The 25962-nt window shown below is 42.5% G+C and overlaps 1 protein-coding gene across 1 annotated transcript in view; it reads right to left on the reverse strand.

The window, feature by feature from the left end:
- Positions 1-8417: 8417 nt before the first annotated feature.
- LOC109927264 (alpha-synuclein-like) overlaps positions 8418-25962 on the reverse strand; it is a 78328-nt gene continuing 60783 nt past the window's right edge. Inside the window, exons 5-6 of the mRNA XM_048601469.1 lie at positions 12612-12704; positions 8418-8523 (exon numbers count right to left, since the gene is read on the reverse strand). Coding sequence (XP_048457426.1) covers positions 8491-8523; positions 12612-12704 — 126 coding nt within the window. The 3' untranslated portion in view covers positions 8418-8490. The remainder of the gene's footprint in view (positions 8524-12611; positions 12705-25962) is intronic.

Below are 25962 nucleotides of genomic sequence, written 5' to 3' on the forward strand. Positions count from 1 at the left end.
TGGTACAATCCCTACCTTGGCAACAAATCCAGTCCAGCCTTACCTCAGCAGCCAATCAGCTACAGCCGCACCTAGACAGCCATTCCTCTACATCGCTGCATTCAATCACCTCCAGTCTTAACCTCACGCACTAATTGACTCATTTTTTTATTCATTCATGGGGCGTGGGCATCGCTGGCTCTCAGGAAGATGGTGGTGAGCTGCCTTCTTGGACCACTGCAATCATGTGCTGTAGGTAGATATGCGATGCCATTAGGGAGAGAATTCCAGGACTTTGACCTAGGAGAGTGTAAAAACTCACCTTCAGGGTCAACCAGCCCTGAAAATAGATGGAGCTGGAGTGTTAGGGTCATACCTGACCATACAACAACAGAAGTTGCCGGAAAAGCTCAGCAGGTTTGGCAGCATCTGTGAAGAAGAAATCACTGTTAACGTTTTGGGTCCAGTGACCCTTCCTCAGTTCCAGCAACTTCTGGTTTTGTTGCTGATTTACAGCATCCACAGTTCTTTCAGTTCTTAGTTCACACCTGTCTGTCACTGGCAATGCAGTTTTATTTGGTAAAGTGAATGATTGGAGTTTTTGGGATGGAAAGATCTTAACTAATTCTCGGTTTCTGCCTTTTCAACCATCTTGTAAATTGAATTCCCAACATAACATTACCCTTTAAGTGGAATTGACCAAAGATCCTTAGACAGCACCTTCCAATCCGATAATCAATACCATCAAAAAGGGCAGGGGCATCAGACACCTGGGAACACCACCACCTGCAAGTTCCTCTCCAAACCACTCACCATCCTGACTTGGAAATATATAAACATTCCTTCAGCATTGCTACTTCCAAATTCCAGAATTCCTCAGCATTGCGGATCTACCTACATAACATAGACTGCAGCAGTTCAAGTAGGCAGCACACCATCACCTTCTCAAGAGCTGTTAGGATGAGCAAGAAATGCTGGCCCAGCTAGTGACACCTACATCCCATACATAAATATAAATAAAATAAAAAACAATCATGAGATTAAGAGAAAATGGTTGGAAATTCCCACTGTTTTCTGACCCATGTTGATAATGATGGCCATGGTTTATCTAAATAATTTTCTTCCATACTCATTTATATTTAAACTATGTATACTTATCCATATCATACATTGTTCTCATATGTATGAGCAAGTTTAATGACTATTTCATTGTATATTACTTGTATATGAATTTGCATCATTGTCTTGGTGATCTGGTTGCCAAATACTCCCAGATGATTGAGCTTTCAGTATTCACTTGCATTATTACTGATTCAAACAGACTTGCTGTGAGATGGTTTCATTAGCTGAATCCCCATGGTCCTCTTACAAATGTATTTTCATTAGTAAACAAGAATTTGTGGCAAAAGACGCACCTTATACATCCATTATGTATCCATAATTACTTCCATCAGCCAAATCTGTCACTGTGGGAGTCTGTGCTCAATAAAACTAGTTGCAATTAAGTCCCTTTGACTGATCTTTTTCTCAACTCACAGCTTATTAAGTGCACCGATTTACATTTCGCCATGGTGACATGGTATTTCAACCTAACGATGCCCGACAAGAGGAAAGAATTTATGAAGAGACAATGTATACAAAAGTAAGTAGGCATTTAAGACTTATTTTTATTATACGTTCATGGTATGAGGGCATCATTAGCTGATCAGTATCTATTGCCCATCTCTTATATTTTTAAGAGCCAAACAATTTGGTGTGGATCTGGAGTCACATATGGTGCTGGACCAGGTAATGAAAGCAGATTTAATTCCTCAAAGTACATTAGTGAACCAGATGTGCTTTTACAACAATCGACAGCAGTTGCTGTTAGATTTTTTTTTTGTTTAATTGAAGTTTCACAATTTTTCTCAGTGGGATTTGAACTCCTGTTTTCAGAGCATTAACCTGGGTTCTACTATTCTAGTGGCATTACCACAATGACACAGATCTGCCCCAGCTTCCATCCCCCTCTCCGAAATGATGTTTCAACTATGGTTTTGTAACCTTAACAGAAAGAATATTTGAGTTGACCAGGTTGACAGTAGGGGTAAGGAACTATAATTATGAAGGGGATTGGAGTGCCAGGAATTATTTCAACTGTAGTAGAGAAGACCACAAAGATTTGATAAAATTTTTGTTATTAAAAAAGGGGTTTCATAGAATGAATAAGGAAAGATTGTCCCTTCTGGTTCGTGAAACAACGTAAAGGGGCTACCAGTTCAAACTTGTCACCAAGACTTTGAGGCTGAGAGAAATATCTTCATACATAGGGCTGCTTGGTTACAGAATGAGCGGTTTGGGCTGTCTGTGAAAGACGTTAATTTCTACGGTTGCTAAAGGTGGACTTATCTGTTGACACTTCTTCAGCTGGAGCTCAAACCTACAGTTTTTTTAAAAATCCTGTACCTGTCAGTCTAAACGCTGTTTCCTAGTGAGCAGGTAAAATTTGACAACTTCGTGCTTCCAATGTGGACAGTCAGATTCATTGAACTTCAGCATTTCCCTCCATCCCCAACACTTGGTAACAGCAGTGTGTACCATCTACAAGATGCACTGCAGAAATTTGCCAAGGATCCTTGGAGAGCACCTTACAAACCAATGGCTAATATCATATAGAACGTCAAGGGCAGCAGATATATGGGAACACCCATCACCAGGTGCAATTTCTCCTCCACGTCACTCACGTGACTTGGAAATATATTGCTGCTCCTTCAGTGTTACAAGTTGAAAATCCTAAAACACCCTGACTAATGGCATTGTTAGGCTACTGACATACAATGGACTGGTTCAAGAAGACGCTCGCCACCACCTTCTCAAGGTCAATTAATTCCAGCCCAGCCAGTGAAAGGAACGAACTAAACTTTACTCAACAATCCAACCTCCATTCTTCCCGCAGCAAAGTGCTTGAAGCTGATGGTGGTTACAATAAATAGAAGATTATTCCAACCCCCAGCACTGACACTCTTCACTTTAGTGAACACAGAGTTAAATGCTTCCCAAGGTATAGAACATAAAGCATTCAACCAAGGTGTAGAGGAAGTTAACACATGGTCTAAAACCGTAACTGCTCTGGAAATCCGTGATACAAGTTCCCAATGGAAGACCACAAGGTCACAATGAAATGTGTCGGTCTCAAATCCAACTGAAGCAGCAACAATGAAGAACAGTGCCATGTGTTTTAGGTGTTTTAATTCAGATTTTTCTTTCCGAGTTCAGTTGCTATGGTTAATTTTGTATGATCTGGAGTGCAGCTTTGTCGACCGATTTCCTCAGAAATTTGTAGCAAATCCAACTATTAAATAGAAAACCTTTGCATTATATTTCAGAGTGGCTTCATCACACTTTTTCCTGCATTAAGTTCTACAACAATAAAACTTAATTTGACCATGAATCAGGCTTTAAACTACCAAACAGGTTTTATTAATGGCAAATGATAAATGAGGCAACTAAAACCAGTTTACCACAGCAACATCACTAACCTTTGCAGAATGATAGACATAACATAACTGTTGGATTGACTCACTGATAGAGCTGCAAGAATTAAACTGCAGGACCAATAAGCAAATGAAGTGACCCAGCAATTGCCAGATCTGTAATGATAAAATTAAATTTCAAAGTGACAGACCACTGTTAGAATGAGTTTGGATGGTAATAGCCTGTTGTAGTTTTGCATTTAACTTGTTGGGATTTTTCCATCATTGTGTTTGAAGGAATGAGATTTTCCCAGCAATAATTTTATTAGCGATGAAAGCTGAGAGCTGTGTGGTGGCTTTTCTCTCAGAAAGGAATGTTATCCAATAGAATTGCTTATGATTAATTCTCAAGCTTTGTCAATGAATTAATTGTTTGCCTTATTGATCAGTTCTACAGGATCAGTTGGCCTCAAGCTGTTCTTTTTAGATTGATGATCAAACATGTAACTCTACGCCAGTCCAGTTTGAAGAGTTGTGTGTTCCTAACAGAGGTCAATGTCCTTTATATGTTGGTGACATTTTCTTTCAGGATCTTCCCGGTGTCAGGCAGAGACATGAGGGATTTGTATATCCAATTAACCCCTCTGAACATAAAAGTTTCATATCTGAAAAAGAAATTCTGCTTTTCTGTTATGAAGATGAATAACTTCGAACTAAGAGACCTTTATCCTTGGTGGAGGACCAATGACAAGGAAGCATAATTTAAGGGGTGAGAGCTTTCGAGGGGATATTAGGAAACAAATTTCACCCAGAGGGAGGAGGGAATCTGGAACTTGCTGTCTGAAAGCATGGCAGGGGCAGAAACCCTCATAACATTTAAGAAATATGTAGATGTGCACTTGCAATGTCAAGGCATACAAAGCTTTGGGCTAAGGCCTGGAGAATGGGATTAGAACAGTTAAATGCTTGATTTTTGACCCGTGCAGATTTGATGGGCCGAAAAGCCTTTTACTGTGCTGTAGACCTCTATGACAATGACTAAAATGATTTGGGTGTTCTGACATCATGAAAGGTGCTATGGAAATGCAACTTTGTTTTCTCTTTTTCTTCTGACAATGGATTTAGACAGGTTGGGCAGTAATATAGCAGAGCTTGATCCCTTATCACACTATGCATGATTGGATGCCAGTAACGAATGATATATAAAGAGTTGAAAGAGTCTTACTCTTCCCATCTGCACTGCAGAGGTGATCAGAGCAAACATCTGCACCTTATTCCTACCTACTCATTACAGAACAGGGAGCCTGGAAGTTGTCTGCTATATGCGTGCCATTGCTGCATCAGGCAATGCAATTCCCTGTAGATTAGAGAGGAAATCTTCTACTCCTGCCTGTTAATCTTCAAAACGTTAAGTTGCAAGATTTAAAATACTGGGCCCACAAGAGTTTAAAACTGTCTGGAAGGAGGAGGTTGTATTTCTAAGATGTTTTGTGAAAAATTTCTCTTGGGCTTAAGTGTTTTGATATACTCATTGTATTAAGTCCTTACTTCCTCTGACCGGGAGTGCATTTTCACCTGCCCAGTGCCCAGAACAACTGTGGCTTAATCAAAGACTGAACAGAAAACCTTATCCATCCTGCTCAGTTTTCAGCCAAGGGTGAAATAGACTGTTTATCAGACTGAAAGATAGTTTTCAATTGTATTAAAATGCCTGATTGAAAGTCATTGTCAGTAATTATATGTCTAACTAAACTCTCCCCAGGAATTGAAGCAATTACTGCTTTTATTCCAATGTATATCCTGGGGACAGTGACTAGTCCACAATCTCTGGTTTTACTTGAAATGTGATCCAGATTTCCCACACTTCCATCCTCCACTGGTCTTCTGCTGGAATCTCCTACGGAACCACCATCTGCTTCTGTACTTGAGCCATTGCTACCAGACTGCACCTTGCACCATCTTCCTTTCTTTGTCCTATAAGTTATTCAGTTCTTTGTGGTATAATGCAATTATATCAGAATATAATCACAGGAGGTGATGCAATGTCACATCATCTTGCTCACTCCTGCAGCCTTGTGGCAAGATATTGTCATAATAAAATGTTTCTTAAATAAACTTGTTTTCCTTACATCAGTTTGTTCTGTAAATATTCACAATGAGACCAAGAGAATTATAGCTTCTGTACTACTGCTGTCCTTCAGTCATTGTACCTTTCTTGCCCTACTTCCATCATGCTCCTTACTTATCATCCTGTTAAATCTTTAACATCTTAACAGTTTTCAGAAATTGTCATCAGCCTGAAATGTTAACTCTTTTTCTCTCTTGACAGACACTGCCATATTTTTATCTGTCTGCCACCAATTTCTACTTTTATGTTACAATATTTTTCTTTTGTTTGAATGAGAACTGCCCCTAACTCTCAAGTGTATCTCTGCTGACCTTGCTCAATGTCTCTGCTATCACAATCTGCATTCATATTGCATCTTTAACACAGTAAATGTTGTTTCATGGTTGACATTGAGCCGAATGACAGCAATAACCCACACACCAGATGTTTAGACTATGTCCTCAAGTCTGAGACTCCTAATCTAGTGCAAATCCTTTCCTTCTCTCCCCACCCTATGTTTCCCTTAATATTTTGGAAATGTTAATCAAATCAGCTGTTTGTGGCAGTAGATAATGATACAGGGATGAGTACACCACCTTCATCAGCTTGATATCGGATGATGTGATGCCTAGGTACAAAGGGTGGCACGGTGGCTCTGGTTAGCACTGCTGCCTCACAGCGCCAGGGGCCCAGGTTCAATTCTAAGCTCGGGCAACTGTCTGTGTGGAGTTTGCACATACTCCCTGTGTCTGTGTGGGTTTCCTCCCACAGTCCAGATGTATAGGCTGGGTGGATTGGCCATGCTAAATTGCCTGTAGTGTTCAGGGATGTGTTGATTAGGTGGGTTGTAGGGGGATGATTCTGGGTGGGATCCTCTGAGGGTTGGTGTGGATGTGTTGGGCCACAGGGCCTTTTTCCACACTGTAGGGATACTAAGGATACAAACACCAGCAGCTTGTGATTGGTATAGAGGCTGCCTAAAATATTTCTTTCCATGCTAGTGTAAGGGCTGTTCAATAGTCTATGTAAAGGATGGACCATGAACAGCTCTCAGCATAAGGGGCTCTTGGCTTAGATAATACAATGTGGTTTATTACATCTTAGTTACTGTATACAAGTTACATTAACTCTGAGGCATGTTAACTATTACTCAGAAGAGGTAGGCAGGACCAGATTCATGTCTGTCCCAACTGTTTAACGCTCTACCCAATTGTTGTGCCTTATATCAGAGTGGGTGAAATTCAGCTTAGTTCATAGCTTAACCCTTTCATATCGATCACTTTATGAACACCTTTAACCTTCTCCATTCTGGGGAATAGATCTCTAGCTTGAGGAGCCACTCCTCAGAATTTGTCCCTTGGGATCATTATATTGTTCTCAAATGACTCAGTACTGACTCATAATATTCTTATCGTATGTCTACACTCCAACACAAGAAAACTGTTTTAATAGAGCAAAGCCTCTAAGAAAAGAATCTTTTTGCTGCACAAATCACATTTTACACCAATATTTTAATCCAGGAACACAATCCTAGCAGTTACTTCCCTTTTCTTTAGGCTTCCCTGCCAGTGTAATGAGAGAATACACTCCCAAGACTCTTGTCAATGTCACTATGAAGTTAATCACTTAGTCACAACAAGATATAGGCTGTGATTTTACATCCTCTCCACCTTTCCCTGAGAGTGGGCTAGCAGATGGGGAAGGGGGTCAAAGTCAGGCATCAGGGCAGCTCTTCATGTGCCAGTCACTGCTTGTATCTTACTCGCCTGCCAAACATTGGACTTGACTGGGTGTCCAAGACCTTGGCTCCTCTTTGTTGAGGAGCCTCCTCACCCCAGTGGCATCCACAGCTCGTTTGAAATGCTATCTGCTTTTGAATGCACGACTTCCTTGAGGGACAGAAGTCTTGCTCTGTGCCAATCAAGACAGACAGACAGCCATTAAAATCAGTTTAGGGTAAGCTTGCCAGACTGGGGGAGAAACATAGAAAACAGTGCAGGAGTAGGCCATTCGGCCCTTCAAGCCTGCACTACCATTCAATACAATCATGGCTGATCATGCAATTTCATGCACACACCCCTCCTCTCCTTTTAGCTGCTTTCACTCTCCTCACCTCTGGGAGGGTGGTAACTAGGGATTCACCCTGAAGGAATTACGGATGAGGTTTGGAACAGGGTGTAAACCTGCACCCAACACAAGGCGGTGGAATTCCGACTTACCGCACTGCCCCAGCCGTGGTGTCTTGATGATTCACCACACACATTGCCGCAACATAACCCGTAGAACAGACTCAACGGCAGGGAGTGTTTTGCATATTCAGTTTAATTTGTTTCACAGAAACACGAGATATTTACATACACTCATCAAAAAAAACCCACCAGCACAAAATGATTTTCAGTGTCACAGTAGATAATTGTAAGTGCATAGCTCCATGCTGACCATTGCATACACTGTACATACAACAAAGTTCTCAGCGAACGGAACTGTCATACATAGAAAACAGAGCAGTAAATAGGTTACACCAGGAGATACAAACACATTCACACAAATGCACACACACACACAGACACGTTACGCGCACACACACTCACACGCACACACAGATGCAGTCACACAAAACCTTTCTTTTTTACACATACACAAGAAAGCATTAGACAGATAGGCAGTTTCATACTGTTGAACCCCAAACACTATGTCTACGGAACTGAGAGGGTCCTGCTCCCAGGCCCTCATTTCAGTGGGAGGGAATCACTGGAATGGGGCCTGGCCAAAAGCCACAACACTCTTGAGTACAGCGAGTGGAAGACTTCAAAGAACACTGTAAAAAAACACACACACTTAAAGGAAGAATTTTACAACCAGTAATATCTGAATTTGAAGTACATTCACATAGAAAAAGAGAGAAGGAGAAATAAAAGAGTCCTTGGTCAGTGCGCCCAGGTCTGTGGATACTCACGCTTCGGGCTCATAATCTTGATATTCATCCTACAGAGGGTGGAAATGGAGAGAAACATCAGCTTGAACATAACAAAAGTTTCCGACTTTCTCTATCCTTCTCGGGATGAGCCCTAAGAAGCTGTCTCTGCATGGTTACCATACAGAGGCAGCTGGGTGGTTTTTAATTGTATTTGGTCCTGAATTCCCACCCGGCTTTTGAGGGGGCCTCCAACGACAACAAGTGGTATTTAAAACCTGGTGGGATCAGCCAAGGGATAATGGGGAGTTCGAGACCTCTGAAACTGAACTGTTGTCCACATTGTCCCTGCCACACTGATAGATGACAATTTGGTAACTGCATTACCTCCTCAGTGCTTAAAATACAGATTTTTAAAACCACATTTGTTCCTGGTTTGTTTATTTATTCCCCATTCCTAAATGCTCTGGAGAAGTTAGTAGTGAGCTACATTCTTGAACTGCTGCCCTACATGTGGTGTAGGTTAAGGAGGGAGCTCCAGGATTTTGACCCAGTGACTGTGAAGAAACAGCAATATAATTCCAAGTCAGGATCCTGAGAGGCTTGGAGAGGAACTTGCAGGTTTTCCTTGCAGTTGGTGGTGTTCCCAAGTATCTGCTGCCCTTGTCCTTCTAGATTTTCAAGGTCTCAGGTTTGGAAGGTGCTATCAAGAGAACCTTGGCGAGTTGCTGCAGTGCATCTTGAAGATGGCACACACTGCTGCAGCTGTGCATCAGTGGTCGGGGAGTGCATGTCGAATGTATTAAATGGGATGTCAATCAAGCAGACTGGTGTCCAGCTTCTTGAAAGTTTTTGGAGCTGCACTCATTCCATCGCACTCCTGACTTGTGCCTTGTACAGAGCTGGTGGACAGGCTTTAGGGAGTCAAGCGGTGAGTTAATTACTGCAGGATTCATAGCCTTGACTGGCTTTTGTAGTTACAAAGTCCACTGGTGCCTCCTGTTCCTCACATGTATGGGTTTAGAAATTGAGTCTGTATGTCAATGCGGGTCCTGACCTTTGAGCTCATGTTCCAGCAGGCAATGCTAGATAGTAACCAGAACTGGCAAAGCAATTAATATTTAGTCTCCAGTGGTAGGCCAATTACCAAACAGCAGCTGATGTTTGACGGAGACATTTTTTGGATAAGTGAACCTAACACCATCTGGGGAGGAACATTATAGGGCACGGGTGAAGGGAGCAGGAAAGTGGGCGGTCAGCTGACTGGATGGTCAGAAGCCTGCTTCGCACCCATAAAGCACTGCAGGTGGACAAAACCAGTTCCTCGTGGGTCTACCACCCACCGCACAGGAACCCCCAAACTCCAGAGCTGCTGGTGTTGATAATTCGGACCACAGTCAGGCCAATGAGGGGGCCTGGTGGACCCTGACATGAGTTAGGGCGAGGCATTTTGAACTTTTCTCGTTTTGCAGTTGGGGGAGATTGGTCAAGAACTCGCGGGTGGGAAGGAAAGAGAGGTGCTGCCTTCTTGATGGGGTGGTGTGGGGGTGTGACCCTGATGGGTAAGGGGTACCCTCCAATGATAATACTTTCCCAACCCCCACACAATAGGCTTTGTCATCATATGGGCTGCGACCACAAACAACTCATTGTCAGCCACTAATGGTCCCCATTGGTAGCTATTGATTCTCCCAGGCTGAATGTTACCCATTCCTTGTCTGCCCAACCATTTTTCTCTCTGGGGTCGATCTCCACCCATTGTTTACTCCTCACCCTCCACTTCTTTAGCAGATATACCAACCTTTTCCTAGCTACAATCAGTTCTGAAGAAGTTTTACACATGTCCTCTGTATTGTGGGGCAAGCTCGGGGTTGGTAGGAAAGTAATGGGCTGGGAACTCTCCCTACATCGTGGTACCCACCCTCTGTCCAAAACACACTCAATGACAGGCAGAAAATATCCAGCCCCTGCTCTCCATAGGTGAACTGAGAACCTACAGCACAGAAACAGGACCCTTAGACCCAGTGCTCTCCAATGAATTTTTTAAAATACTGTACAAGAATCCCTCAATGAATTATTTCCTCTTTACAGACTCTGTTATACTAGCTTTTGCAGGGTCTCACATACACTTCAAGCCACTCCAAAAATGCTGTGATGTGGAAGTGCCAGTGTTGGACTGGGGTGGACAAGGTCAAAAATCACACAACACCAGGTTATAGTCCAATGGGTTTATTTGAATACACAAGCTTCCAGTGTCTTGCTCCTGGCACCAGAAGAAGGAGTGAGACTCTGAAAGCTTGTGTCTTCAAATAAACCTGTTGGACTATAACCTGGTATCATGTGATTTTTGACCTACTCCAAAAATACAGCAGTGTTAACTCTTCCAAATGCTCTGTGTGGTAATCAGTATCTAAATCCTTATATTTTGTGAAAAGAAATTCTTCCTAAACTATTTCAAAATATTGATTGCTGCTATCTTCCCTTCAGTCACCCTTGTTCTGAACTCATCCACAAATGGGAACAGCCTGCCCCCGCATCTACCTTATCAAGTTACCCTTGTTACAAATGTGAGGTTTTGTAATACTATGTTTGGGGGCAATGCACTTAATTTAGGGTAAAAAGGAACAATGAGGAGAGTCATGTGACCTGTTGACAGTAAAATTGGATAGATTTGTTATTGAAGATTAGAAGGGGACCTAGACCCATTAATTGAGAAAAAAGGGCAAGATCTTCATTTTGACAATGGCAAAAATATTAACATTGACAGTGTATGGACTGTTCACCTCAAAAGATTTAGGAAGGTGCTTGGAAATGTCAAATTTTGTAAATGACTATACATCAATTATCTATTTAGTTTGACGATAGAATGAAGTTGCGAGTTGAAAGGATAGCTATTTAGCATTTTTATTTGGATACAAGGCCCAAATGATTCACAATGTTATTGAGATGGACTTTGAGAAGGATAGGACCAGAGTACAGATTATCCTCAAGTCTGCAATGATAGAGAGAAAGAGAGAGTGAGAGGCAGACAACATGACAAGAGGGAAGGAAAGAGAGAGACAGCAAGAGAGTAATGAAACAAGAGAGATGGAGACAGTGAGAGAGACTGCAAGTCTTTATGCTTTATAATACATGAATTTTGTGGGAATTCCCACTCATATTGAAGAGAATGAGGTCATGAGGCTTTAAAATTAAAAGAAGACTCATTGCATCACTTTGTCTAGACGGAAGGATCCCTCAGGTAACCTGCACCATGCAAGTCAGTTCTATGAAATAAGTATGTTATCTGGCTGGCAAAGGGAAAATGAAGTAAGAATTATTTTGGACTGGTTCCGAGAGAGTAAAGTAAGGGACAGAATAAGGAATATTCATAGAGGGAGATTTTTGGACATTTTGATTTTAAATGGGAGATCTTTTCTGTAGTTTAGCACATTATTTGCATATTGAAATAGTTTTAGATTGAGTGTTACAGTGAGAGTCTGAGAACTCGAAATCTTCTTGTGCGATTGTTTTAATGTACTGGGAATTCAAGTTATAATTCCCTACGGGAATCCTAACACCCTGCCTTTACTCACTTCCAAAGTCCACATAAATAAAACAAAATACATTGGATGCTGAAAATTTAAAATAAGCACAGAAAATACTGAAAAAACTCAGCAGATCTGGCAGCACCTGTGGAGAGAGAAATAGAGTTAACATTTCGAATCCAATATGACTCTTCCTCAGAATCCTATGTTCTCAGGATGTATCTGTTTCTGGAATTGTACACAAGTCCACGAGAGATAGAGGAAACATGTACTTACAAAATGGAAGTCAGTGTAAATAAAAAGAAAACTGAAGTCACCCCAGAGGATTTCTCAAAGTTTGTACTCTGTTGTCATTAATGCTACTTAAACCACCAAGAGAAAGTGCATTTGAACAGTAAAATGTCCTTATAAGTTTTCCCTCAGGAAGAAGCAGTCAAGTGTTACAATCACTTGAAGTTCTGGTCTGACAGTGCCACATTTTTAACTTTCTCAATTGATCTCAGACTCTCGAATTCAAACATCGGTCCAGCATCTTATATTTGTTGGTTTGAGGTCGCATTATCTCTTCCTGAAGTTCTTTTAAGCTCTCCCGTTCTAAATGACCCATAATGAGAGCAATTTCATGAACTTACCCCCGGGGCTGTTCCAAAGGCTTCAGTATCAGGATCAATTTGCAGTGCTTCTGTGCTGTCCATCACACCCTCCTGAGGAAAAAGATCTTCATCCTGTCAACAGAATAAGTCACCGTCAATACTGTTGTTTCTAATCGTATGTGCCATTTTAAACTGCTTAGTACTGCCGTTTGGAATTCAATCCTCAGACTGCCGTACAAGGTTGTGAGACAGCAAAATGAACAAGCTACTGGGCCCAGTTTGACTCCGAGCTCCCAAGCTTAGTCTAAACCTGAGAAACTGGGTCCAGTCTGACTCTGAGGAACCAGACCCAGTTTGATCTCAAGCGACTGGGCCCACTCTGATCCTGAGCTCCCAGATCCAGTCTGACCCTGCTGAGCTGACTGAGTTTAACAATTACCTGGCTCTTGGATTGTTTCCATATTGCCCAGGCAGGAAAAAGCCGAAAGCTTAGCTTCTGTCCCAAAGAAAGACTCAGTGAGCTGCCAATCATCTCCCTTTCTGCAGCTGGGAACACAACAATGCATTGGGTGGAATTTAATGCCCTACGCTCCAGTAAGTTTTGTGACAGGGTACTGGGTGAAGACTGCCACCTGTTTCCCATCTCTAAGGGGGGATATAGAGAAGAAATGACCATCAGACATCATAAAGCACCTTATAATCAATGAAGTACTTATGGAAGTCATAGAGTCATAGAGTTTTACAGCAAGGAAACAGACCCTTCGGTCCATCTTGTCCATGAAGTCCAAATATCCTAAATTAATCTAGTCCCATTTGCCAGCATTTGGCCCATATCCCACTAAACCCGTTCTATTAATGTATTTATCCAAATACCTTTTAAATGTTGTAATTGTATCAGACTCCACCACTTCCTTTGGCAGCTCAGTCCAGAAACGCACCAGCCTCTGCGTGAAAACATTGCCCCTTAAGTCGCTTTTAAATCTTTCCCCTATCACCTTAAACCCATGCCCTCTAGTTTTGGACTCCGCCACTCTGGGGAAAAGATCTTGGTTATTCACCCTATCCATGCCCCTCTCGATTTTATAAGTATCTATAAGGTTACCTCAGTCTCCAATGCTCCAGGGAAAATTGCCTCAGCCTATTCAGCCTCTCCCTATAGCTCAAACCCTCCAATCCTGGCAACCTCCTTGTAAATCTTTCTGAATCCTTTCAAGTTTAATGTTGTCTCTGATGTAATGTAGGAAGTAGAGCAGTCAACACACACATAAAGCAAACTCCCACAAACGGGAATGAGATATTGGTCAGATAATCTATTTTTGCTATGTTGTTTAAGGGATTAGAAATATTGATCAGGTCAGGAAATGGGAATAACTATCCTGTTTTCTTCAAAAACAGTAACATGACACCTTTGATGGAGCTCAAAGATGGAGCCTCAGTGTAACAATCACCCTGTCAACGCTGCACTGGAGGGTCAGCTTAGAGTTCTGCCCTCAAGCCCTGGAGGGAGACTTAAATCCAACATCTCAAAGGTAAAGTGTGATTAACTGAGCCATGGTCAATGGCCTTTTTACTCTGAGGGCTACAGAGGAGCCATACAAAGAGATGGGCAATAAATGCTGGCCAAGGGCAGCTACATTGCAGCGGGTCTGGAGTCACATGGAGGCTGGAGCAGGTAAGGACAGCAGGTTTCCTTCTCTGAGGAACATAAGTGAACCAGATGGGTTTTTACAAGAACTGATGGTAGTTTCATGGTAGTTCAGACTAGTTTTGTGCTCCAGGGATATTAATTGAGAGTTAATTTCAAAAGCTACCATGGAGGGATTTTAACTGGTGTACCTAGAACGTAGTTCTGGGCCTGTGGTTTCCTTGTCCAGATGACATTACCATCATGCCACCATCACCCATAAAGCTAGCAATCTTTCACTAGCTGAAAGACCCAATCATTGGCCTACTATGGAAGTTGTGGAAATCTGGAACTCTCTTCGATGAAATTTTAAGTCTGATTTCATTATTTTTTTATGAGGTAGAATATTAAGGAATATGGAACCAAGTTGAGAGACAGATCATTTCCAAGGCAACTGAATAATGATGTAACCGCGAGGGGCTGAATGGTCTATGTCTCTTCCTAAGGTTATGTACGGTTAAATACAACTGCATGTTATTAATAAGACCTTCTTCTTCGCTGAAGATCTGTTCAATCATGACACTGCAAGGACAATGAGGAGCTGATAAATCAGTTGTCTGGTTGTCCATTAAGTAGCAAGACTGGTTCAGAATGGCAAAATGATGGGGTGTGGTCAGAAAGGCAAGAACAGTTGGCAAGGTGTCAGTCAATTGACACTAGGTAATGAGTAAGTAGCACAGTTGGCAGGTTGCCTGGTATTGGCAGCAGGAAGCACACAGATAGGGCAGAAATGGTCTGCCAGTTAGCTACAACTCAGCTACATTAATCATGATACATAATTTATTGTGATCGATCCTTTTTTTTTTGTCTTTTCTCACCCAATGGCATGCCAACACCACATGGGTTGCAACTCTACAAGGAAGCAGCTCATCACCATCATTCCAAGGTCAATAAAGGATGGAGAATAAAGACTGAGCTTGCCAGTGATACTCACACCTCACAGACAAATAAAAGAATACACATCAGCTCTGCAGCCTTCATTAAACTGATCTCTCTTCTCGATTTTTAAATTCATTTACAAGACGTGGTTATCACTGGCTAGACCAGCAGTTGTTGCCCAATCGTAACATTTTTTTACTCACTTGTGGGACATGGGTGTCGCTGGCTGTCCTGCATTTATTGCTGAACACTGATTGCCCTTGAGAAGGTGGTGGTGAGCTGCCTTCTTATACCAATGCAGTCCCTTTGGTGTAGGTTGACCCACAATGCTGAAAGGTTTTTTGATTTAGCAACAAGTGAAGGATTGCAATAGAGTTTCGTGTCAAGATGGTATGTGGCTTAGAAAGAAGTGGTGGTGTTCCCAATTATCTGCTGGCCTTGTCCTTTGTATAAAATTACACCATGCACTTTTGGCAGCTCCTTGGCCACAAGTAACATAATAATCAGCTTGATCCTATCATTGCTTAATGCCTAGATAGAAACAGTCATATTTTAAGGCTTTGGGAGATCACTATTGTATTGTTATCCTAGATACTGGGTAGAATAAAACATCGTCATCATCATAGGGGATGCAGCTACAGGAGGAGTGATTGGTGACTGAACAAGACAAAGTAACCAAAATCAAAATCCCAAAATGTGGCAGTTTCAGTATGGATAATAAACAGTGACATGATCAGGTTTGATACTGAAGATATTCAAAACATGTAATAGAATGCAAATTGTTATGGCCATAATTAAGGCGATACAGTGGTCAGCATTGCCGGCTTACAGCGCCAGGGACCTGAGTTCAATTCTTGGGCAACTGTCAATGTGAAGTTTGCACATTCTCCCCGTGTGTGCATGGGTCCCCTCTGGGTGCTCCAGTTTCCTCCCACAGTCCAAAGATGTGTAGGTTAGGTGGATTGGCCATATTAAATTGCCCATAGTGTCCAGGGATGTGCAGGCTAGGTAGATTAGCCATGGGAAATGCAGGGTTACCAGGATGGGGTGGGTTTGGGTGGGATGGTCTTTGGAGGGTCAGTATGGACTTGATGGGCTGAATGGCCTGCTTCCACACTGTAGGGGAATCTACGATTATGGAATGAAAGAGCAAATTTACACTGGGGGATTAAATAGCTCATGAAGGAGATACAAGGGCTACAGAAAAAATAAATGGATGCACTTTAGCCATTTCTTACTTTCATTTAAGTCACATTTAGACCAAGAAATTCACGCTGAAAGGCTAACCCTCATTGTGACTGAATATTAAAACAGTGTCTCTTAAACACTGCCCCATTGTGAGCCCACTGTGAGGTTTGTAAATTGTCTTCACTTCACCGGGTCAAGAACTGGGGAGCAATACCGTGAGCACAGGACAAGTGGAGAGTTGAGACAGTGAGACGCTGTTACCACTGGATGGTTTGTAAGTTACAAAGCATTTTTGGAATCTGGATTGGGCCCTCAAAAGGTAAACCTTATCAACTAATCTTTTTCAAAAAACTTAGAATTTAATGGGACCTTGCAGCTGTTCACATACAGTTGGAGCCACGCCTGCCTCAGAGTGGGATCACAGCCCACACTTTGGGAAGCTCAGCATTCACAGTTTGAATCAAAAGAACTGGTTCCTTACAAGAAAGGATTCTTTGCAGATAATAAAGTGTAAAATAAACTAATTTTTCAGAGACATTGGCACTGCACTCCAATTACTACCATGAACATCTGTTCGTATAAACACAAGCAGGCCAAAGGATAAATAGAAACCAATATAGTGGAGCAGAGAGACACGAACTTTACATCCGAAAATTTATGAAAGAGCTCAGACAACAAAAGGAGGCTCGAAATACTTTAAATCATTGTTGATGTACAGCATGCTGCTGTGAAAATTAAAAACAGAATTTGATAGCTCCCTTAATTAGTAGAGAGCACAGTTCAGTTCCCAGGGACATCATTAATAACCTGTAAACGTCAGCAGTGCTAATATCATTATGTGATCTGCAGGTTGCTGCATTAACATTTCACAAGGGGAATGCCTTCAAACCATTGCAATCTTCACTCTTCAATGTATTTGGATTACCCGCCTATCCCTGCTGCCATTATTTCTGCATCTCTGTGATTGAAAATGAAACCACTTTCTCACAAACTATGCGGGAGCTCAGCAGAAGGAGCTTAGCCAAGGACAGTGGATGCTGGAAATCTGAAATTAAAAAAGCAGAAAATGCAGGGAAAATGCTGTCAGCAGGTCCGACAGCATCAGTGCAGGAAGAGGGAGAAACACAAAGTTAATGTGTTAAGGTCTGGGACTTGTCGTCAGAAAGGTGATGACACAAATGCTGCCAGACCTGAGCTTTTCCAGCAATTTCTATTTTTGTCTGATTTACGGCATCTGCAGTTCTTTTGGTTTTTAGGTCAGAGACATAATGGGTTTTGAACAATGGGTGGGTAGGATCAGGAAAGAAGATAGGTGGAAGATGCCGGGGGTGGGGGGAGACTGAATGACAGAAAGGACACTTCTCCTGGGCCACCAGATAGACAAGGCAAGAACAGAAACACAGGAAGTGAGAAGATAGGACAGAAGCAGTGGGCGACTTGCAAAAGACAATGTATGTTTGGGCAGTGTGACCCAAGGTAAGCTAGAGCTGTTCGAAGAGGACAAGGCAAGGCAATTCAGAATCTAATTGACTAGCATTTAGCTGGGGCCTAAGAGCAAAAGGCATCATGGAAGTTATTGTTTTCATTTACAGGAGCTGTTGAAAGCCATAAGATCCTTGTTAACATTCCACACCATTTTCTCTTGCTGCAGTAATAAAGATATTGTATTCTGTTACATTGGTTTGTGCAAATGAAGGACAAAATACATGAAGGTAAGAAAGGCTGCTGTGGCCTTGTTGACTAATTTATTGCAAAATCATTTAAAGACTTCCAACTTTTGAGACTGGCATTTCCGGAAAGTACCTGAGGGAAAGCTGCATTATCCCCTGCATTCTTCCAATGCTAAGTTGATGCACAGCAGATGTAAGATATCCCAGGGTATTATTCAAAAATGGGAATGGATTCTTTTTGCTTGTCAATTAATATTCATTTTTCAATCACCCATAACCCTAGGGCAGACCATAGGGCAGCTCTCTCATTAGAGAGAGGTGACTGGTGACGGTTTAACCTCAGGGTCAGCATGCCTCAGGCGAGACTCACCACCATCATAGAGTAACTGAGCAGTTGTCTGTGGGATCATTCTATGCTGTTGTGCCTGTCCACACAGCAAGCGACCTCACATCTTCTTGAGATATCCCGAGAGTGAGAGGAGGTCCACTCTAACAGCAAGTTCCAAGTTTCATAAATCAGACATTGCATTAGTCATGAAAGTCTGTTACGATTATTGATTTTACGGCATTTGAAAGCAAAAATGTTGAAGTAATTGAACTGTGAACATACCCAAATCTACTTAGGTATGTCCCCAAGAGAGCTGTAATGCACAAAGCCTGTTATTCTCCAGCTCAGAAGGAGCACTGATTAGCGACTAGCAGGGGAGCTTTTTAATTAATTCAATTCAAGTAATCTACTCAACAATTAAAAATACACAAATGTGATACTTGAGATAAATTTCCTCATTATGATTCCAAGACATGCTACTGAATAAGATCTATGAAAATAAACCTTGCTGGCCGACACATTTGAAACCACTCCTGGTTGGAAGTTAGTGCACATATAACTCAGTTACATTACCATGACACAGGATTTGCCCCACAGGCTTCTGAACTCCACCTTTAGGGTTAAAGAGGACTTTGTAGGCTCTGCTGTCTGGGTAACAGTAACTCAATGTGATTTTCCCCACAGTGGCCAATTAATGAGCACTGGGGAGGTTTACTGTCCCATTAAGGACAGTGGGGGGGACTCAAAGCTGCAGTATCAATGGGAGCCCCTCCAGCAACACCAGAGAAATGAGGAAGTCAGGCTCTCAAAAATGGGCCCACCCTCTCTCCAAGTTCTGCAAACTTACAATTAAAAAAATGGCCTTTGTAACTAAATAATCAGCATGGTGGTGGTGAGGTGGGAGGGAGAGATGGGGGTTGACAAGGGAGGAGTCAGGGCAGACATGGGAGGGGGAGAGGGCGGTGTTCGAGGGAGAGGTGAAGGGGTTGGCAAGGGGAAGGTGGGAGGCGAAAATGAAAGGGGGGAAAGGGAAAAAAGAGGGGAAGGGATGGAGGGGTGAAAGGTGGGGCAAGGTGGGGAGATGGGAGGGTTGAATGGAGGAGAAAGGGAGAGATCGGAGTGGCGTAAGATAAGCCACAGATGACGGGGGATGGAATACAGGTGATGGGCACAGGGAAGGGGTGAGGGGAGTGCAGACGGATGGGAGGGAGAGAGAGAGGGATAGGTGAAAAGAGGAGAAAGAGGGGATGCGGGAGCGAGGAGGAGAGGCAGCGGTGAGAGGAGGGCTGAGCTGTAGGGAAGAGACATGGATGAGAAGGAAAGAACAGGGAATTGGGGAGTGAGGAGGACAGGGGAGGGAGTAAAGAGGTGATAGGTGGGTAACAGAGACAGATGGGTGAGAAAGGAGGAAATGAGGATGGGGAATGAGGAGAACAGGGAAGTGAGTGATGAGGATTCCCTCCACTGGAGATCAATGACTGCTGCACTTAGATTGTCCAAAAGCTTGCCTGGGGCATCAGCCCCTGTGTCATTACCAATAGGCTAGTTCCAGGCAGCTGAGCTCCCTGCCAGCTTCCATTCACAGGCCTTCAATTGGAGTAATCAGCTCCCTATTGCTTGTGGTGTGGGTAATTCCACACACCCCCTACCTCCTCACACCCACCCACCTCTTGGATAACACCCCAAGCTGGAAGGGGTTTAACTGGGGAACCAGCTTTCAGGCTCTTGGAGCAACATTCTGTTTCCTCACCTGTCTTTTCATTCCTAGCTCCGGCTAGGTCTAAAAATCCAACCTTGTACTTTGCTATTACAAGGGGGCATAGTTTTAAAATGAGTGGAGGTAGATATAGGGGAGACGTCAGAGGTAGGTTCTTTGCTCAGAGAGTGGTAGGGGTGTGGAATGCATTGCCGGAGAGGGTAGTGGAGTCGGCCTCATTAGGGGCATTTAAGCGGCTATTAGATAGGCATATGGATGATAGTATAAGGTAGGGGTGGAGATTAGATAGACCTTAGGCTTAGGGTAAAAGTTCAGCACAACATCGTGGGCCGAAGGGCCTGTACTGTGCTGTACTGTTCTACGTTCAATGTTCTAAGGGGAAGCAATGGCCTACTGGTGTTATTGCTAGACTAGAATACCTGATTTAAAATCCTGCCAAGGCAGATGGTGAAGTTTGAATTCGACAAAAAATATCTGGAAATAAGAGTATACTGGGGATGGCCATGAAGCCATTGTTGATTGTCAGAAAAACCCATCTGGTTTACTGATGTTATCCACGAAAGGAAATCTAATGTCACCTGATCTGACCTACATGTGACTCCAGACCCACAGTGATGTGGTTGACTATGAAATGGCCTAGCAACCGATTCAGATATTATCAATTGCTATGAAGTCTCAACAAAGAAATGAAACTGGATGGACTACCTGGCATTGACCTCGGCACTGGAAGCCTACAGCACATGGACTTTAGCGGTTCAAGAAGGCAGGCCACTATCACCTGCTTAAGGGGCAAAAAGGGATGTGCAACAAATGCTGGCCATCCAGTGATGCCCACGTCCCATGGGAGAATAAAAAAAGATCTGAAATAACAACTCTTTACTTGATTAAGCAGCATTTGGAAATAATTAAGTCACTATAAGGTTTGACTTTAAGATGTTCATTAGATTTGTGCCTTCTGCATTGCTGACTTAATATAATCCATTAAGTGAGCAGAAACTATTTCAACTGGCAGATGGCACAGGAACTGAAGGACTCATTTGCAAGAGGGTGAGGAGAAGTTGCTTTAACTATGAATTAAGTATGTTTAAGGAAGGTGGGGTTGAAGTAGATTTGATTTACCTTTCAAAAGGGAAGTGGATATCTATTTGAAAAGGAAATACTTGCAGGACTAAGGGGAAACAAGAAGACTTGAAATAGTTGGACAGATTATCAATGAGGTCGAGTTTTGATAGGCTGATTAGCCTCTTCCTGTGTGGTAACTGCGTTATCTTAAATTCACAACATTCAAGGAAAGTTTCTGAGGCAATTAATCAGGTGTCATTTACCAGCCACTCTACACAAGCTCTACGCAATAATATCGTTTTAACATGGTAATTAAAGTTCTGAGGTCAGAGCATTCGTTGATGGAACAAATTGGCAAATAAAATGGCTTAGTTTACACTGATAAGGAAAATGAAATAGAGATCGACATGATTTTGAAAGAAACATGTCCACAGGATCCACGCGTTGCTGGCTAGGCTGCAATTATTGTCCATCCTTAATTGCTCAGAGGGCAGTAACAAGAGTCAACCACATTGCTGTGGCTCTGGAGTCACATGCAGGCCAAACAAAGTGAGGACAGTGCTGAATTTTCCCACTTTCTGTTCAGTCATCTGGGGAATTGTCAAAATATCCCAACATCTTTCTAAGAATGTCATTTGTCTTCAATACACATATAACTCCTTTTGCAATCATTAGATTGTCTGTGTGGTCATGCACAGCATCAGCTCCAGTGCCAGAGAAAGCAGTAATTTGTCACACTTTGTGACAACTCACCTGCGATGAAACCAACGGTCTGATACAATTAGTTCCATTTGAAGTTGACTTAAAACAAAACTGCTTTTCCAAACATCTGCTCAAGCCTCCTACGGCAGAAAGATTGCTTTTTAATAAACATTCAATACTAAATATGCAAGAGCTTTAAAAATTAATTGCCTCCAAGGCAGAATTGATTTCTCCAGAGAAATGCAAACTATTGCATTTTCCCATTCAAATTGCCAGAGGCCCTAGCAACACTCAGGAACCTTACTTGTTGCAACTTCTGTGACAGCTAACCATCTCTGCGAAAGATTGGAAAGGCGCAGTGAAAGAAAGCAAGGGAGCACATGGCTCTGCTAACTCTGTTGAGAGCTCTGCCTTTCAGATTCTCCAATACTGAATTTATATTTTTCTCCCCCGTGATGGTGAGATTAGTTGCACAGAGTGAGAGGAGAGGCTGATGTGAAATTGAGCGATGCCTGCAATAACCACAGCTAGACTAACCACCCCTTCAATCCGTCTCGACTGAAGTCACAAGTCCACTTCCCCTAATTCCCCCGCATTACACTCCATTTGCCACCTTCTTGCTCACTTATATTGTGGTCCAAAGTGGGTAGCTCAAGTCAGTAAATGTCCTGTCTTGCACCTTTGCCTTGGGATTAAGCCTGAGTGGCATGATTTTCAATGTGGGTGGTCAGTGAATGCTAGAATTGGGCCCACTGCCCCTTAGATGCAGATCAGAGGCAGCCACAGAGGTTGCTGAGTACTGCAGGATGTTCTCGGGGATTTTGTCCCCACTGCCTTTTTGACAAATGTCAGATACTTTGGCATCAAGCCTCACACCCCAACCCACCTCCTAAGGCCATGCATGCCAACCCACACCTTCCCACACACTGCCACCTATCCCCAATAGTCTCTTATACTGTGCTGAGAGTGTCCAGAATACCTTTCACTCAGATTCAATTCCGCCAAGTAAGTGACACCTGTGTGAGGGAAGGTTAGCAATTTCTTAGCTTTGGCCCGCTTGCTTTAGTCAGCAGCATCAAACCCCACTTTAGGGGCCAAGAAGATGTTAATTCAAGGCTGTATTTGTCAGTAAAGATCCCACAGCTCTATTCAAGGAAAAGACAGGCATCCTGGCCAAAATTATTCACTCAATCACATCAACAAACAGATTACCTGGTCAATATCACATTACAGATTGTGGGAGTTTGCCGAGTTCAAATTGACTGGTGTGTTTTCTGCAACAGTGATTACATTCAAAAATACTTCAATGGCTGTCAAGCACACTGAGATGTCCTGAGGTTGGAAAGGGTTCAATATGAATATAGGTTCACTTTTAAAATTCACTCATGGGCCAGGGACATCACTGGCTGGCCAGCATTTATTGCCTGTCCCTAGCTGTCCTTGAGAAGATGGTGGTGAGTCGCCTCTTGAAGCACTGCAGTCCACCTGCTGTCGGTTGACCCACAATGTCCTTAGGGAAGGAATTCCAAGATTGTGACCCAACGACAGTGAAGGAACGGCGATATATTTCCAAGTCGGATGGTGAGTGGCTTGGAAAGGAACTTGCAGGTGGTGGTGTTCCCATGTATCTGCAGCCCTTGTCCTTCTAGATGGAAGTGGTCATGGGTTTGGAAGCCGCTTTTTGAGGAACTTTGCTGAATTACTGCAGTGCATCCTGTAGATAGTACACACTGCTGCTACTGAGTGTCAGTGGTGGAGGGAATGAATGTTTGTGGATGTGATGCCATCCCACCCTGACCCACCCCTCTATCCCATCCCTGCAATCTTGTATTTCCCATGGCCAATCCACCAAGCCTACACATCCCTGCATACTGTGAGCAATTAAGCATGGCCAATATACCTAACCTGCACATCTTTGGACTGGGGGAGGAAGCTCCACTCACAAGGAAAATGTACAAATTCCACACAGTCATCTGAGGCTGAGAATCAAACCAGGCTCCTTGGTGCTGTGAGGCAGCAGTATTAACCACTGAGCCACTGTGCCGCCCCATCTTCTCAGTGTCTACTCCATTCAGTCACTTTATATACTGGGAATGGATCAGTAAAGACAGAAATAGTGTGCATCTCTAACAGAAAGAAAAATTGTCTGCCAAAATGAGACAGGACATAGTTATTTTATTAATTAATATTGATCATTTTACTAACTGTGTACAATTAATGAATGTGCTATATTATTTGATCTGATTAGTTCAAAACCCAGAGACTTCTCCAAAAGTCATTCTAAGATAAATCCAATAACTCAGTTGCAGTCTAATTGGCATCTTTTTCTTTTGAGCAAATGACTACATTACGCATGGTTATGGGTCTTTGATGCTGCAAAACATCCTGTGTAAATGTGATGTCAGTGACACGATGTCTCATCATTCCTATTTTATACCCAATAACAGTATTCAGTATCCTCCTCCTCCATTACTCTGACAACATGGTACAACCTCAAACAAGCTGCATCGAGCATATTTGCATGACACTTCTACTTGTTAGCCTCTGTTCCTTATGTAAAAGTGACACCAATTACGGTAGAAGTTAAAGGTAGTGTTTTTTCTGAAAGTGGCAGACACCCACCTGCCGGGCACTGGATAGAGAGTGCTTTAAATCACATCACTTCAGATCCTTAGCAACTAACAGTGAAAGTGGTGACCCCCATCTCCAAAACTGGGAAAGCAAATTAGTGAATCAGACAAATGGCAGAGCCAACTGATTCAGAGACAAAATTCATTTCTATTTGTCGCAGCCTCTTCGACAATAACCTACATTTGCATAGAGCATTCAATGCACTAAAACAACAAAAGGTTTTTCACTAGAGCAGTGTCAGTATATTGGGGATGTGACGGCTTAGTGGTATTATCACTAGACAATAATCCAGAGACCCAGGTAATGTTCTGGGGACTTGAGTTTGAATCCCACCGTGGCTGATGGTAGAATGTTCAAATTTACAATCTAATGATGACCATGAAACTGTTCTGAAAACAAAAAATGCTGGAAGTCACAGCAGATCAGGCAGCATCCATGGAGAGAGAGCAAGCTAACGTTTCATCAGACTCTTCATCAGAGCGGATGTGAAGTGTGGAGGGGACAGCATTTATGCAATAGTGGGGAGGTGGGGTGGTTGAGTGCTGGGGGAGTTACTGCCCCCAGGCAATTAGGAATGGGCAATAAATACTGGCTCAGCCAGCAATGTTCACATGCCATGAATGAATAAAAGAAAAGATGAAATGTAACATTGTACACCATGTGAACTGATATTGGGAAAGATAACCAAAGTCAAAGGGATAGGTTTGAAACAGCTGTCCTGGAAGAATAAAGATGCAGGGATGTAAACCGAGGGAGCGCGAGACAGCAGAGATCTGCAGTTTTTAGAACTGGAAGAAGTCACAGAGATGGATGAAGCCAGCTGCTAGTTGGACAATTTACTCTGAGCCCAGAAGCATTTGCTTAATAGTCAATTTACAACAGAAATTCATCACTCGTTGAAGAATTTGTATTGGTGTTGTTCCATTTTTACAAACAATGAGGCCATTCAGCCTGTTCTGTCTATGCCAGCTCTTTGAAGGAGACATCCACTACCCTACTCTTTTTCCCACAGACCTGCAAGTTGTTTCAATTCAAATATAGAGGCAATCCCTTTGAAACATTACCGCTGAATCCAGTGAAAGGTTAATGACTGTACTAATTAACATGTATTAATTGCTCATAATCTCATGGGACCCAACCCACAATTTGAAGTGTTAACATTTATATTCCTTCAGCAGGTACAAATCTTCGTCTGACCTGAATATGACTCCACATATCTACTTTATATTTCCATAAGCTTAGCGAATATTCAGTTGATCATGTAAGGTGAATTCCTCACTGAGAACAAAGTAATGAACTGCTCATAAATGTGAGCAAGAGATAATGAATTCCTTAACAAACAGCCTTTGGCCAAATGCTCAATTATACTTCTCAATTTATAAAACAAACTACTTCAGGGATATAATGACAGAGGAAAGGAATGGAACTGAGGCAGTCTAGATTCAGTTGCCAGCCCACATGGGATTGCTTAAATAACATAACAGTGGAATTGATAGGGAATGCATCTCACTAAATGACAGATGTAGTAG

The sequence above is a fragment of the Rhincodon typus genome, chromosome 1, assembly GCF_021869965.1.
Source record: "Rhincodon typus isolate 14 chromosome 1, sRhiTyp1.1, whole genome shotgun sequence".
NCBI classification, from domain to species: domain Eukaryota; kingdom Metazoa; phylum Chordata; class Chondrichthyes; order Orectolobiformes; family Rhincodontidae; genus Rhincodon; species Rhincodon typus.